This window comes from Thunnus thynnus, chromosome 2 (assembly GCF_963924715.1).
Source record: "Thunnus thynnus chromosome 2, fThuThy2.1, whole genome shotgun sequence".
Taxonomy (NCBI): domain Eukaryota; kingdom Metazoa; phylum Chordata; class Actinopteri; order Scombriformes; family Scombridae; genus Thunnus; species Thunnus thynnus.
The window spans coordinates 40,744,068-40,759,635 of record NC_089518.1 but is presented as its reverse complement, the minus strand read 5'-3'; the positions used below and the strand labels follow the sequence as shown (position 1 = coordinate 40,759,635).

Here is a 15,568-nt window from a genome sequence, read left to right as displayed (position 1 = left end):
TAACTCAGTAAATAAATGATAATGTGACTCAGTAAAGGAATGATAATGTAACTCAGTAAATGAACAATAATGTAACGCAGTAAATAAATGATAATGTAACTCAGTAAAGGAATGATGATGTAAATCCGTAAATAAATCATGATGTAAATCCATCAATATATGATAATGTAACTCAATAAATACATGATAATGTAACTCAATAAATAAATGATAATGTAACTCACTAAATAAATGATAATGTAACTCAGTAAAGGAATGATGATGTAACTCAGTAAATGAATAATAATGTAACGCAGTAAATAAATGATAATGTCACTCAGTAAATGAATAATAATGTAACACAGTAAATAAATGATAATGTCACTCAGTAAATGAATAATAATGTAACTCAGTAAATAAATGATACTGTAACTCAGGACATAAATGATAATGTAACTCCGTAAATGAACGAAAATGTAACTCAGTGAATAAACGATAATGTAACTCAGTGAATAAATGATAATGTAACTCAGTAAATAAATGATAATGTAACTCAGTAAATAAATGTTAATGTAAATCAGTAAATGAATAAATATGCAACTAAGTAAATGAACGATAATGTAATTCAGTACATGAATGATAATATAACGCAGTAAATAAATGATAATGTAACTCAGTAAATGAATAATAATGTAACGCAGTAAATAAATGATAATGTAACTCAGTAAATAAACGATAATGTAACTCAGTGAATAAATGATACTGTAACTCAGGACATAAATGATAATGTAACTCCGTAAATGAACGATAATGTAACTCAGTGAATAAACGATAATGTAACTCAGTGAATAAATGATAATGTAACTCAGTAAATAAATGATAATGTAAATCTGTAAATAAATGTTAATGTAAATCAGTAAATGAATGATGATGTAAATCCATCAATAAATGATAATGTAACTCCGTAAATAAATGATGATTTAAATCCGTACATAATTGATAACGTAACTCAGTAAATGAATAATAATGTAACTCAGTAAGGAAATGATAATGTAACTCAGTACATGAATGATAATGTAACTCAGTAAATGAATAATGTAACTCAATAAATAAATGAAAATGTAACTCCGTAACTAAATCATAATGTAACTCAGTAAATAAATGATAATGTAACTCAGTAAATGAATGATAATGTAACTCAGTAAATGAATGATAATGTAACGCAGTAAATAAATGATAATGTAACTCAATAAATAAATGATAATGTAACTCAGTAAATGAATGATAATGTAACTCAGTAAATGAATGATAATGTAACGCAGTAAATAAATGATAATGTAACTCAATAAATAAATGATAATGTAAATCCATAAACAAATGATAATGTAACTCAGTAAATAAATGATAATGTACCTCAATAAATAAATGATAATGTAACTCAGTAAATGAATGATAATGTAACTCAGTAAATGAATGATAATGTAACGCAGTAAATAAATGATAATGTAACTCAATAAATAAATGATAATGTAACTCAGTAAATGAATGATAATGTAACTCAGCAAATGAATGATAATGTAACTCAGTAAATAAATGATAATGCAACTCAGTAAATAAATGATCATGTAACTCAGTAAATAAATGATAATGTAACTCAGTAAATGAATAATAATGTAACTCAGTAAATAAATGACAATGTAACTCAGTAAATGAATAATAATGTAACTCAGTGAATAAATGATACTGTAACTCAGGACATAAATGATAATGTAACTCAGTAAATAAATGATAATGTAACTCAGTAAATAAACGATAATGTAACTCAGTGAATAAATGATACTGTAACTCAGTAAATGAATAATAATGTAACTCAGTGAATAAATGATACTGTAACTCAGGACATAAATGATAATGTAACTCAATAAATAAATGATAATGTAACTCACTAAATAAATGATAATGTAACTCAGTAAAGGAATGATGATGTAACTCAGTAAATGAATAATAATGTAACGCAGTAAATAAATGATAATGTCACTCAGTAAATGAATAATAATGTAACACAGTAAATAAATGATAATGTCACTCAGTAAATGAATAATAATGTAACTCAGTAAATAAATGATACTGTAACTCAGGACATAAATGATAATGTAACTCCGTAAATGAACGATAATGTAACTCAGTGAATAAACGATAATGTAACTCAGTGAATAAATGATAATGTAACTCAGTAAATAAATGATAATGTAACTCAGTAAATAAATGTTAATGTAAATCAGTAAATGAATAAATATGCAACTAAGTAAATGAACGATAATGTAATTCAGTACATGAATGATATTGTAACGCAGTAAATAAATGATAATGTAAATCAGTAAATGAATAATAATGTAACGCAGTAAATAAATGATAATGTAACTCAGTAAATAAACGATAATGTAACTCAGTGAATAAATGATACTGTAACTCAGGACATAAATGATAATGTAACTCCGTAAATGAACGATAATGTAACTCAGTGAATAAACGATAATGTAACTCAGTGAATAAATGATAATGTAACTCAGTAAATAAATGATAATGTAAATCTGTAAATAAATGTTAATGTAAATCAGTAAATGAATGATGATGTAAATCCATCAATAAATGATAATGTAACTCCGTAAATAAATGATGATTTAAATCCGTACATAATTGATAACGTAACTCAGTAAATGAATAATAATGTAACTCAGTAAGTAAATGATAATGTAACTCAGTACATGAATGATAATGTAACTCAGTAAATGAATAATGTAACTCAATAAATAAATGAAAATGTAACTCCGTAACTAAATCATAATGTAACTCAGTAAATAAATGATAATGTAACTCAGTAAATGAATGATAATGTAACTCAGTAAATGAATGATAATGTAACGCAGTAAATAAATGATAATGTAACTCAATAAATAAATGATAATGTAACTCAGTAAATGAATGATAATGTAACTCAGTAAATGAATGATAATGTAACGCAGTAAATAAATGATAATGTAACTCAATAAATAAATTATAATGTAAATCCATAAACAAATGATAATGTAACTCAGTGAATAAATGATACTGTAACTCAGGACATAAATGATAATGTAAGTCCGTAAATGAACGATAATGTAACTCAGTGAATAAATGATAATGTAACTCAGTAAATAAATGTTAATGTAAATCAGTAAATGAATAAATATGCAACTAAGTAAATGAACGATAATGTAACTCAGTGAATAAACGATAATGTAACTCAGTGAATAAATGATAATGTAACTCTGTAAATAAATGTTAATGTAAATCAGTAAATGAATGATGATGTAAATCCATCAATCAATGATAATGTAACTCCGTAAATAAATGATGATTTAAATCCGTACATAATTGATAATGTAACTTAGTAAATGAATAATAATGTAACTCAGTAAGTAAATGATAATGCAACTCAGTAAATAAATGATAATACAACTCAGTAAGTAAATGATAATGTAACTCAGTACATGAATGATAATGTAACTCAGTAAATGAATAATAATGTAACTCAGTAAATAAATGACAATGTAAATCCATAAACAAATGATAATGTAACTCAGTCAGTGAATGATGATGTAACTCAGTATATGAATGATAATGTAACTCAGTAAATGAATAATAATGTAACTCAATAAATAAATGAAAATGTAACTCCATAACTAAATCATAATGTAAATCTGTAAATAAATGATGATGTAACTCGGTAAATAAATGATAATGTAAATCCGTGAATAAATGATAATGTTACTCAGTAAATGAATAATAATGTAACGCAGTAAATAAATGATCATGTAACTCAGTAAATAAATTACAATGTAAATCCATAAACAAATGATAATGTAACTCAGTCAGTGAATGATGATGTAACTCAGTATATGAATGATAATGTAAATCAGTAAATGAATAATAATGTAACTAAGTAAATGAGTGATAATGTAAATCCGTAAATAACTGATGATGTAAATCCATCAATATATGATAATGTAACTCAATAAAGACATGATAATGTAACTCAATAAATAAATGATAATGTAACTCAACAAATACATGGTAATGTAACTCAATAAATAAATGATGATGTAACTCAGTAAATAAATGAAAATGTAACTCCGTAACTAAATCATAATGTAAATCTGTAAATAAATGATGATGTAACTCAGTAAATAAATGATAATGTAACTCCGTAAGTGAATGATGATGTAACTCAATAAATAAATGATAATGTAACTCCATAAATAAATGATAATGTAACTCAGTAAATAAATGATAATGCAACTCAGTAAATGAATAAGAATGTAACTCAATAAATAAATGATGATGTAACTCAGTAAATAAATGATAATGGAAATCCGTGTGTGATAATGTAAATTCGTGAATAAATGATAATGTAACTCAGTGAATAAATGACAATGTAACGCAGTAAATAAATGATCATGTAACTCAGTAAATAAATGATAATGTAACTCAGTAAATGAATAATAATGTAACTCAGTAAATAAATGACAATGTAACTCAGTAAATGAATGATAATGTAACTCAGTAAATAAATGATGATGTAACTCAGTAAAAAAATGAAAATGTAACTCCGTAACTAAATCATAATGTAAAACCGTGAATAAATGATGATGTAACTCAGAAAATAAATGATAATGTAACTCCGTAACTAAATCATAATGTAAATCCGTGAATAAATGATAATGTAACTCAGTAAGTGAATGATGATGTAAATCCATCAATATATGATAATGTAACTCAATAAATAAATGATAATGTAACTCAATAAATAAATGATAATGTAACTCAGTAAATAAATGACAATGTAACTCAGTAAATGAATAATAATGTAACGCAGTAAATAAATGATAATGTAACTCAGTAAATAAACGATAATGTAACTCAGTGAATAAATGATAATGTAACTCAGGACATAAATGATAATGTAACTCCGTAAATGAACGATAATGTAAATCAGTAAATGAATGATGATGTAAATCCATCAATAATTGATAATGTAACTCTGTAAATAAATGATGATTTAAATCCGTAAATAATTGATAATGTAACTCAGTAAATGAATAATAATGTAACTCAGTAAGTAAATGATAATGCAACTCAGTAAATAAATGATAATACAACTCAGTAAATGAATGATAATGTAACTCAGTAAATGAATGATAATGTAACGCAGTAAATAAATGATAATGTAACTCCGTTAATAAATGATAATGTAACTCAGTAAATGAATGATAATGTAACTCAGTAAAAAAATGATAATGCAACTCAGTAAATGAATAAGAATGTAACTCAGCAAATGAATGATAATGTAACTCAGTAAATAAATGATAATGCAACTCAGTAAATGAATAAGAATGTAACTCAATAAATAAATGATGATGTAACTCAGTAAATAAATGACAATGTAACTCAGTAAATGAATAATAATGTAACTCAGTAAATAAATGACAATGTACCTCAGTAAATAAATGACAATGTAACTCAGTAAATGAATAATAATGTAACTCAGTAAATAAATGAAAATGTAACTCCGTAACTAAATCATAATGTAAATCCGTGAATAAATGATAATGTCACTCAGTAAATAAATGACAATGTAAATCCATAAAGAAATGATAATGTTACTCTGTAAATAAATGATAACGTAACTCCGTAAGTGAATGATGATGTAAATCCATCAATATATGATAATGTAACTCAATAAATACATGATAATGTAACTCAATAAATAAATGATAATGTAACTCAATAAATAAATGATGATGTAACTCAGTAAATAAATGACAATGTAACTCAGTAAATGAATAATAATGTAACGCAGTAAATAAATGATAATGTAACTCAGTAAATAAACGATAATGTAACTCAGTGAATAAATGATAATGTAACTCAGGACATAAATGATAATGTAACTCCGTAAATGAACGATAATGTAACTCAGTAAATAAATGTTAATGTAAATCAGTAAATGAATAAATATGCAACTAAGTAAATGAACGATAATGTAACTCAGTACATGAATGATAATGTAACTCAGTACATAAATGATAATGTAACTCTGTAAATAAATGTTAATGTAAATCAGTAAATGAATGATGATGTAAATCCATCAATAAATGATAATGTAACTCCGTAAATAAATGATGATTTAAATCCGTAAATAATTGATAATGTAACTCAGTAAATGAATAATAATGTAACTCAGTAAGTAAATGATAATGTAACTCAGTAAGTAAATGATAATACAACTCAGTAAGTAAATGATAATGCAACTCAGTAAATAAATGATAATACAACTCAGTAAGTAAATGATAATGTAACTCAGTACATGAATGATAATGTAACTCAGTAAATGAGTGATAATGTAAATCCGTAAATAACTGATGATGTAAATCCATCAATAAATGAAAATGTAACTCAGTAAATGAATGATAATGTAACTCAGTAAATAAATGATAATGTAACTCAGTAAATGAATGATAATGTAACTCAGTAAATAAATGATAATGTAACTCAGTAAATGAATGATAATGTAACTCAGTAAATAAATGATAATGTAACTCCGTCAGTGAATGATGATGTAACTCTGTAAATAAATGATAACGTAACTCAGAAAATGAATAATAATGTAACGCAGTAAATAAATGATAATGTAACTCAGTAAATGAATGATAATGTAACTCAGTAAATGAATGATAATGTAACTCAGGACATAAATGATAATGTAACTCAGTAAATAAATGATGATGTAACTCTGTAAATAAATGATAACGTAACTCAGAAAATGAATAATAATGTAACGCAGTAAATAAATGATAATGTAACTCAGTAAATGAATGATAATGTAACTCAGTAAATAAATGATGATGTAACTCTGTAAATAAATGATAACGTAACTCAGTAAATGAATGATAATGTAAATCAGTAAATAAATGATAATGTAACTCAGTAAATGAATGATAATGTAAATCCATAAACAAATGATAATGTAACTTAGTAAATAAATGATAATGTAATTCAGTAAATGAATAATGTAACTCAATAAATAAATGAAAATGTAACTCCGTAACTAAATCATAATGTAAATCTGTAAATAAATGATGATGTAACTCAGTAAATAAATGATAATGTAAATCCGTGAATAAATGATAATGTAACTCAGTAAATGAATAATAATGTAACGCAGTAAATAAATGATCATGTAACTCAGTAAATAAAGGACAATGTAAATCCATAAACAAATGATAATGTAACTCAGTCAGTGAATGATGATGTAACTCAGTATATGAATGATAATGTAACTCAGTAAAGAAATGATAATGTAACTCAGTCAGTGAATGATAATGTGACTCAGTAAATGAATAATAATGTAACTCAGTAAATAAATGACAATGTAAATCCATAAACAAATGATGATGTAACTCAGTATATGAATAATAATGTAACGCAGTAAATAAATGATAATGTAACTCAGTAAATGAATGATAATGTAACTCAGTAAAGAAATGATAATGTAACTCAGTCAGTGAATGGTAATGTAACTCAGTAAATGAATAATAATATAACGCAGTAAATAAATGATGATGTAACTCAGTAAATGAGTGATAATGTAACTCAGTATATAAATGATAATGTAACTCAGTATATAAATGATAATGTAACTCAGGAAATAAATGGTAATTTAACTCAGTATATAAATGATAATGTAACTCAGTAAATGAATGATAATGTAACTCAGTATATAAATGATAATGTAACTCAGGAAATAAATGGTAATGTAACTCAGGAAATAAATGATAATGTAACTCACTAAATGAATGATAATGTAACTCAGTATATAAATGATAATGTAACTCAGGAAATAAATGGTAATGTAACTCAGTATATAAATGATAATGTAACTCCGTAAATAAATGATAATGTAATTTAGTAAATAAATTGTAACGTAACTCAGTATATGAATGATAATGTAACGCAGTAACTAAATGATAATGTAAATCTGTAAATAAATGATAATGGAAATCCATAAATAAGTGATAACGTAACTCAGTATATGAATGATAATGAAACTCCGTAAATAAATGATAATGTAACTCAGTAAATGAATGATAATGTAACTCAGTATATAAATGATAATATAACTCAGTAAATAAGTGATAATGTAACTCAGTAAATGAATGATAATGTAACTCAGTAAAAAAAATGATAATGTAACTCAGTAAAAAAAATGATAATGTAACTCAGTAAATGAATGATAATGTAATTAAATAAATAAATGATAATGTAATTCAGTAAATAAATGATAATGTAATTCAGTAAATGAATGATAATGTAACTCAGTAAATTTATGATAATGTAATTCAGTAAATAAATAATGTAATTCAGTAAATAAATGATAATGTAACTCAGTAAATAAATGATAATGTAATTCAGTAAATAAATGATAATGTAACTCAGTAAATTTATGATAATGTAATTCAGTAAATAAATGATAATGTAATTCAGTAAATAAATGATAATGTAACTCAGTAAATAAATGATAATGTAATTCAGTAAATGAATGATAATGTAACTCAGTAATATTTGAAGTGTGAGCTACATGAATGACTTGTGCTCAATTCTGCATCTTGTTGTCTGAGCTTTCAGAAACTGATCTGGACTCTTTCAGACTGACAGGCCCCGTTAACACCTGGTATTAACATCTGTCTCAGGTGATCCGATCACAGGTGGACAGCTCTCAGCACAGGTGTGCATGCACCCAAGACGCATTTAGGACGAATTGAGATCTGATCACTCAGAACACATTCGGAGGTGGTCTGAGCCGCATGTGACCACATTTGTTTAGCAGTGTAAACGCAATGCATCCTGGGCCACATTGAAGGACCGCCTACTCAGCTGACGTCCTCTAGTTTCTGGCAGACGAGGCATCAACTTGTTTCATAATAGGATAAACAAATGCATTATATTGTTTTTCATGTGAATTAAAAACGTAATCCACCTTCCTGTCCTGTCAAACTGATAACTACAGTTATTAGTTTTGCTGCTCAACATAATGAGCTCAGGATTTATCAGGAGGACGACTGCTTTACTAAAAACAGTTTCACAGTATGAACCTGGACTGTGTGTAACAGCTGACCTGTTACTGATCCTGTCGACGTGTCGGAGATTTAAATAATCAGTGAAGTTATGCTGCTGTGTGTCATGTGTAAATGCGCACAACGTGTCTAAATGTAATAACTCTGTATATGTGTCTATATTCCGATGCAACGCTAGAGCAAATAGGACGAGGGGGCACGATGCACGTATATTTGTTTATCCTGTTATCAAATGAGTTGAACACCGTTTTGGATGGAGGGTACACAGACCCCCGGCCCTCCTGCTGGTTAATAATGAATGAATTTGGTGTTTGCAAACTGTAATGATGTGTGTTTATTCGCATATAAAGCGGGGAAGTGAGATCCAATCACAAGTGGTCACTCAGGATGCATGTGGAGATGAATGTTAACGCCAGGTGTAAACAGAGCCGCACTGACACAAGACAGAAGAGTCAGTTTGTTTTTCCTGTTCTGGAATAAACTGAGAAGTTAATGACCTTTTACACAGAAATGTGTTATGTTAATTTAATTTCTCTCATGCTTCCACCCTGCCCCTCATCCTGTCTGATAACAAGCTGCAGGTTCAGTTGATCCAGATTCAGCTGAAGCAGCATGAGGAGCAGCAGGACTGATTGATATGTGTGTGAATGTATTTTATATCTGGTAAAAGCAGAGTCACAGACAGCAGGATGAAGCAGCTGCAGCTGGAGCTACAGAAACAGCAGATACCTCCTCATCATCACCTCTGACCCTCAGCAGTGACCTTCATCAGGCCTGTAGACCTGCTGGTCTGATGGGTCCAGGATGAGGATGAGGATGAGGATGAGGATAGCACACTGGGTCAGTACATAGTTTCAGTTCAGCTTCATCTGTACTGATGAGTGCTAATAATCTCACTGTGTGGTTGTTGAGATGCAGCCTGACGGTGCGTCTATAACTCTGACATCATCAGATCTGGATCAGCGATGTTATTTTGTGTAGGTTGTTTTTAGTTAAGTAATGTTTAATCTGTGCTGACTGAAGATTCTCTGAAATGCACAATATAACAACTACAAATCAACAAGCTTCCAGCACTGATGTTCACTTCGTTGGACCAGTAAAATATGTAAAGAAGGTCAGCGGATCACAGCCAACCGGAGCTCACAGTACAAATTTCACCTCGTTTAAAGGTTCTGTATGTAAGAATCAGAAATTCCTTCTCATCAGTGACGCCGGTGGCCGTTAAATGAGCTGCAGTCGACGTCCTGGTGAGACGACTGCAGGTGACGTCGTTGAGGAAATAATGTTTTAATGGTGTGTTTTCGTTGTGTGTGAGCGACTTGTCATTGCGGGCAGTTTTGTGGTGAACTGTGTAGCGGTTGATGGAGGCAGCTAGCTGTCTCGTTAGCTGCAGAGCTAATATCTGCAGGGTGTTTCGGTCGGATAGCACCGTTTTTGTTGTGTTGTTGTGTCGTTATGTGTCGTTGTTTGTTGACGTTATCGGGAGACGGGGGAGGACCTCAAACGTCACTTCAGATAGAAATCAGACGACAGGCTGTTACAGACAACAGGAAGTCGTGAACGTCTCATTCTAGATGTTACATCACTTCCTGTTCACTCACTGACAATAAACAAGATATAGAACCTTTAAATCAATCAGATACAGATTATTGATCAGCTCTTCTGTTCAAATTCTAAAAAGCTGCATTGGTATGAAAGGTAAAGTGATGTCTGTAGCAGAGCCAACTGACATGTTATCGATCACAAAAGAAATGTGATCAGCTGATCAGAAGCAAACAAACCCGTTAAACCGTCCGGTCCGTTAGCGGCCGCGCGCTGCAGCATCATGGAGGACTGAGAGCGCGAGCCGCTGTCGTCACTCACCTTGTTGCTATGGCAGAGCAGACAGGCGCACGAGGGCCGCCGCACACAAATACACACGGCCGGTTACCGGCTTTTAACTGGAGCAGCTGCACCGCTGCCGGTACCCGGTAACCCGGTACCCGGTGACAGCAGGTATGAGCAGGTGTACGTACCCACAGCTCGGTGCCCCAGTTGCAGCTCATGGCTCCGGTCTCCTCCTCGCGCTCCTCCGCTGCGGCTGCTCGCGCTCCGCCTCTCGGTAACGATGCTACAACCACCGCGAGCTGCTGATGCTGCTGCCCGCCGCGCGCATCACCGACACACCGGCGGCCTGTCTGTCTCTGTGTGTGCGCGTGCGTGCGTGCGTGTCTGTTCGGCTGCACATGAGCAGAGGACGCGGATCACGCGCGGCGCGTCTCGGAGGACCCTTTGTCATGAAGAGGAGATGCTGAGAATCAGTGCGTACTGCGCATGCTCAGTGACAGCCCCGCCCTGCCATCCCGCGTCATCAGGATAATAAATATGTTGACCACAGATTGATCAGAGTATTGATCACATGTAGACATGAACGCACGAGGCGCTGTTCTGTCAGCTGTCACCATGAGGAGTGACGTCACGTTTCTCACTGCCCGGGTTGTTTCCTCAATCAATCAATCAAACTTTATTTATAAAGAACCTTTCATACAAGTTAAATGCAATTCAAAGTGCTTTACAGGTGACTGACAGACTTGCAGGTAAATATGGAGACTAATTAACACTAAAATAATTAAAAAGCAAAAGATTTAATCAAGACAATAAAACAAAAAAAATCACGTTAATAAAAGATCATAAAATGATAAAATACTAAACAAGATAAATTAATTATAATCAAACAGTAAAATGTAACTAGAATAATGAATAAATAGAGTTTATAATGTGTTTTAATATTTTCAGGTGGATGATCAGAGATCATGTGACCTTCTGTCAGTCAGCTGATCGTTTCTCTCTGAAGCCTTTAAACAAACACATGTTGTTTATTTTCTGCTTCTGTCAACACAAACAAACAAGTTGAGCTGTAAACTACAAACTGAACACAAAAACATTTCAGAGGATTTATGTTTTATTATTATATACGTCTTCTCATCATTATTATTTATTTAATTTTAATGTTATATATCATTTATTTTAAATTTAGTTTATTTTTTGAACATTTTTCTGTGTATTTATTTTGTGTAGTATTTCATAATTTTATGTTTTTTATTTATTTGCTGTTATTTTGAAGTGTCTCACTTTTCAATTATTTTGGTCTCTGAATCCATTTTAACATCTTATGTTTTGTCAGTCAGTTGTAGCACTTTGAATCGACATTTGATTAGTTTGAAAGGTGATATATAAATAAAACTTGATGCCCGCTGCTTCTGCTGGAGGAACGTTGCGTCTCTGTAGATTAAAGAGTTCAGTCTAGATGCTCTATGTGGAAACAGACCTGACTAACTTCATTCATTATTAATTGAATTATAACTTCTGTTATAATTCAGCACTATATAAATAAAATTGAAACATTTATTATTATTATTATTATTATTAGATATTTTTTAGTCCTTTTGGTATTTCATCACATACAGCACTCGAAAGACAAACAGACAAATCTGATACAAGAAAAACAAAAACAACAACAGAGCATCTCAACATAATCAGACACAACATACTATCAACGTGCTCTACATATTTTAAGGTGCAACATCCTCACAAAGATTCAGTTATTTTGTTTCTTACAGTTTATTCAGTGGTACGAATGATGATGGAGCCCTGCAGCATCTGTCTGATGGTAACAACTCCTATAAATAAATAAATAGGTTGATGTGATACGTCTCTAATAATCACCTGCCACTTCCTGTTGGACCTGTTCACTCATCTAGATGATATGTAAGGACCACAGCGAGAGTTTTTCAGGTCTGAATACCTCAAGTAATTTACTAAATGTTTTAAAACAAATGTTTTCAAGTGAACTGCACAGTAATACAAATTGTTCTGTTGATTTATTCTGGACTGAGATGATAGAGGTACATACCAGGCTCACCAGGTCTTTCTTAGTTATGACCAAGCAGCACCTTATTGCTTGGTCAGTTGCACACAGAGGTCCATGTATCAGGCCTGCAACCCAGTCTCTTCCAGCTGATGTGTTTGAATCCATGGATGGAAAACACGCAGATGAAAGCACCACCAAACACAGGGAGTGACTATTTTAATTACAAAGGAAATCACTCCATTGTGCTTTTGGTTGTCTGCCATGCCGAGTATCTCTTCACCATGGTGGACATCAGTGCAGATGGTTGGGAGAGTGACTGTGGAATTTTCCAGGAGAGCGAATTTGGTTCACGACTTCTGCAGGGAGCCCGAGATCTTCCACCAGCTGCCATCCTGCCTGGCACCAACACCACATGTTCCTGGGGATGCAGCCGTCCTATCCAGGTAATCTATACTTTGTTTGTACAGTATGACAAAAAACTTAAAAACTGCGGTCTCTGTTTGTAACTGCAATGTGATAATATAATGTGTCCACTTATGTCTTTTGGCTTGCAGGTGTTAACCTTGATGATGGACAGATCTACAGTTACCGCCATCACCACATGGCATCTCATTCTTCAACCAGCATTTGTCACAAGTCAGCCAACATGGTTGTGTTGGTCACTCTGGCACGAACAGCACGCCCAAGCTGATCCCACAAGTGTTCAATGGGGTTGAGGTCAGGACTGCTGGCAGGCCGTTCCATCCTCTCCACTCCCAAATTCTGGAGGTCGTCTCTGATAAACCTCACAAACCGACAAATGCTGGTTGAAGAATGGGATGCCATCCCACAGCAGAGTGTGACCAGGCTGGTGACCAGCATGAGGAGGAGGTGCCAGGCTGTTGTGGCTGTGTATGGTTCTTCCACACGCTACTGAGGCTCCTGTTTGTTAAATGAATCAATTGTTAAATTGCCAATATGTCTTATTTCTTCAAATTTCAATCATCCAATCCACCAAACACCAAACAAGAGTCAATGGCAGAATGAGCTGTTTGGCATTGCTGCAGCAGGAGCAGCTCCTTGCTCTCTTTCTCCTTCAGCTGCAGGAGCAGCTGCTTGGTCTTTCACACCTCCAGCAGCTGCTGGAGCAGCTCTCTGCTCTCTTGTGTGGCCTGCTCACAGCAGACACACACAGTCTTCTCTACGGCAGAAGACGCGAGAGCCTGCCTAAGACTCAGAAACTAAGTTTCCTTGTGCCAGCAGCTAACACACAAGTCTGCTGGCCAGTTTAACAAATACAGGAGCCGCACAATGGAGTTAGCTTGCCGCTAACTCTACACAAAGGAGTGACCTGGGCCCTCTGCACGACTGGAGTGCTGTCTGCCCAGCAACGCCTGCATCTTTCAGCTTCAGAGCCAAAGCCTTCTCAGCCTGACTCACCCACGGATTCACCGGCTACAAAGCAGGACACCACAAAGCATCTCTTCCTTCATGGACTGGTAACAACTGGGCATAGCCTAGCAACACAGTGAAGCATAGTACGGCTAAGCAAGAATGTTTAACTCAAACAATGTACTGTACGTGTATTGATTTGGTTAAGGTTATACATTGAACTGTTGTTGTGATGTCCTTGTTGCCTATAGTCAGGTTACTGCATAGCCACACCTTTGATAATCATTAATTATTGCTGATAGCCAAACTTGTAGCCACGGCCCGACAATCAATAAAAATATTTACTTCCTTCTTGTGCATGAACACACACACACACACACACACCTGTAAAAAAATGGCAAACTTTATTCAAACAGATAAAAAAAAAAACAGAGCCTATAAAGTGATGAACAGGTGCGACAGGTGAGTCTGTTCACATGCGACAGGTGTCATGGAACGCCTCCAGGGTCCTAAAGTCCCTCCATGTTGGAGGAAGTCCGTCTTGCAGGAAACGACCGCAGCGCTGACATGAAGACTGGAAGAGTTTAATGTAGCTCCTTAGCCAGGTCTACAGGTGAGACAGGTAAAGAGACAGGTGAGACAGACAGGTAGAGAGACAGGTAGAGGTTAATGATCAGTTATTGATCAGTGTCTCACCATGAAGGATCGGACCACAACGTCGGGCATCTGCGGCAGCTGGTAGTGCAGCAGGGCTGTGGTGGCGTGGTCCGTTACCTAGCAACAACACAACTAATCAGAGCACTGCACACCCAGCTCAGGTGTGAAGGTTTTCAGGTGATGATGAGTCTTACCTTCTGAAACACCTGATACTGAGACTTGGTCCAGATGTCCAGCTGAGGATAACAGAGGATACAGGTTACCATAGAAACAAACGACAGGCATCATGGTTACCTGTCAGGTGTGACCTCTGACCTTTCCATCCTCATTGTAAACGTTCTCGTTGAACCCTCGAACAACGGTTCTGTCGATGAACAGAGAACGCATCACAACGATCGCTTTCAACACCTTCCCCAGGGTCACCTGAGAGAGACAAGTGGGACAGAAACACCTGTTACCTGTTGAAACACACCTCACACCTGCTGAAACACACCTGCTGAAACACACCTGCTACCTGCTGAAACACACCTGCTGAAAC

At 33.0% G+C, this 15,568-nt stretch overlaps 2 protein-coding genes across 2 annotated transcripts in view; both read right to left on the bottom strand.

The window, feature by feature from the left end:
• The window catches only part of fnbp1a (formin binding protein 1a), a 98,274-nt gene extending 86,739 nt beyond the window's left edge, over nucleotides 1–11,535 (bottom strand). The window contains exon 1 of the mRNA XM_067575288.1: nucleotides 11,168–11,535. Coding sequence (XP_067431389.1) covers nucleotides 11,168–11,197 — 30 coding nt within the window. The 5' untranslated portion in view covers nucleotides 11,198–11,535. The remainder of the gene's footprint in view (nucleotides 1–11,167) is intronic.
• Nucleotides 11,536–14,760: 3,225 nt separating this feature from the next.
• med27 (mediator complex subunit 27) overlaps nucleotides 14,761–15,568 on the bottom strand; it is an 8,307-nt gene continuing 7,499 nt past the window's right edge. Inside the window, exons 5-8 of the mRNA XM_067575274.1 lie at nucleotides 15,346–15,453; nucleotides 15,225–15,266; nucleotides 15,070–15,147; nucleotides 14,761–14,980 (exon numbers count right to left, since the gene is read on the bottom strand). Coding sequence (XP_067431375.1) covers nucleotides 14,846–14,980; nucleotides 15,070–15,147; nucleotides 15,225–15,266; nucleotides 15,346–15,453 — 363 coding nt within the window. The 3' untranslated portion in view covers nucleotides 14,761–14,845. The remainder of the gene's footprint in view (nucleotides 14,981–15,069; nucleotides 15,148–15,224; nucleotides 15,267–15,345; nucleotides 15,454–15,568) is intronic.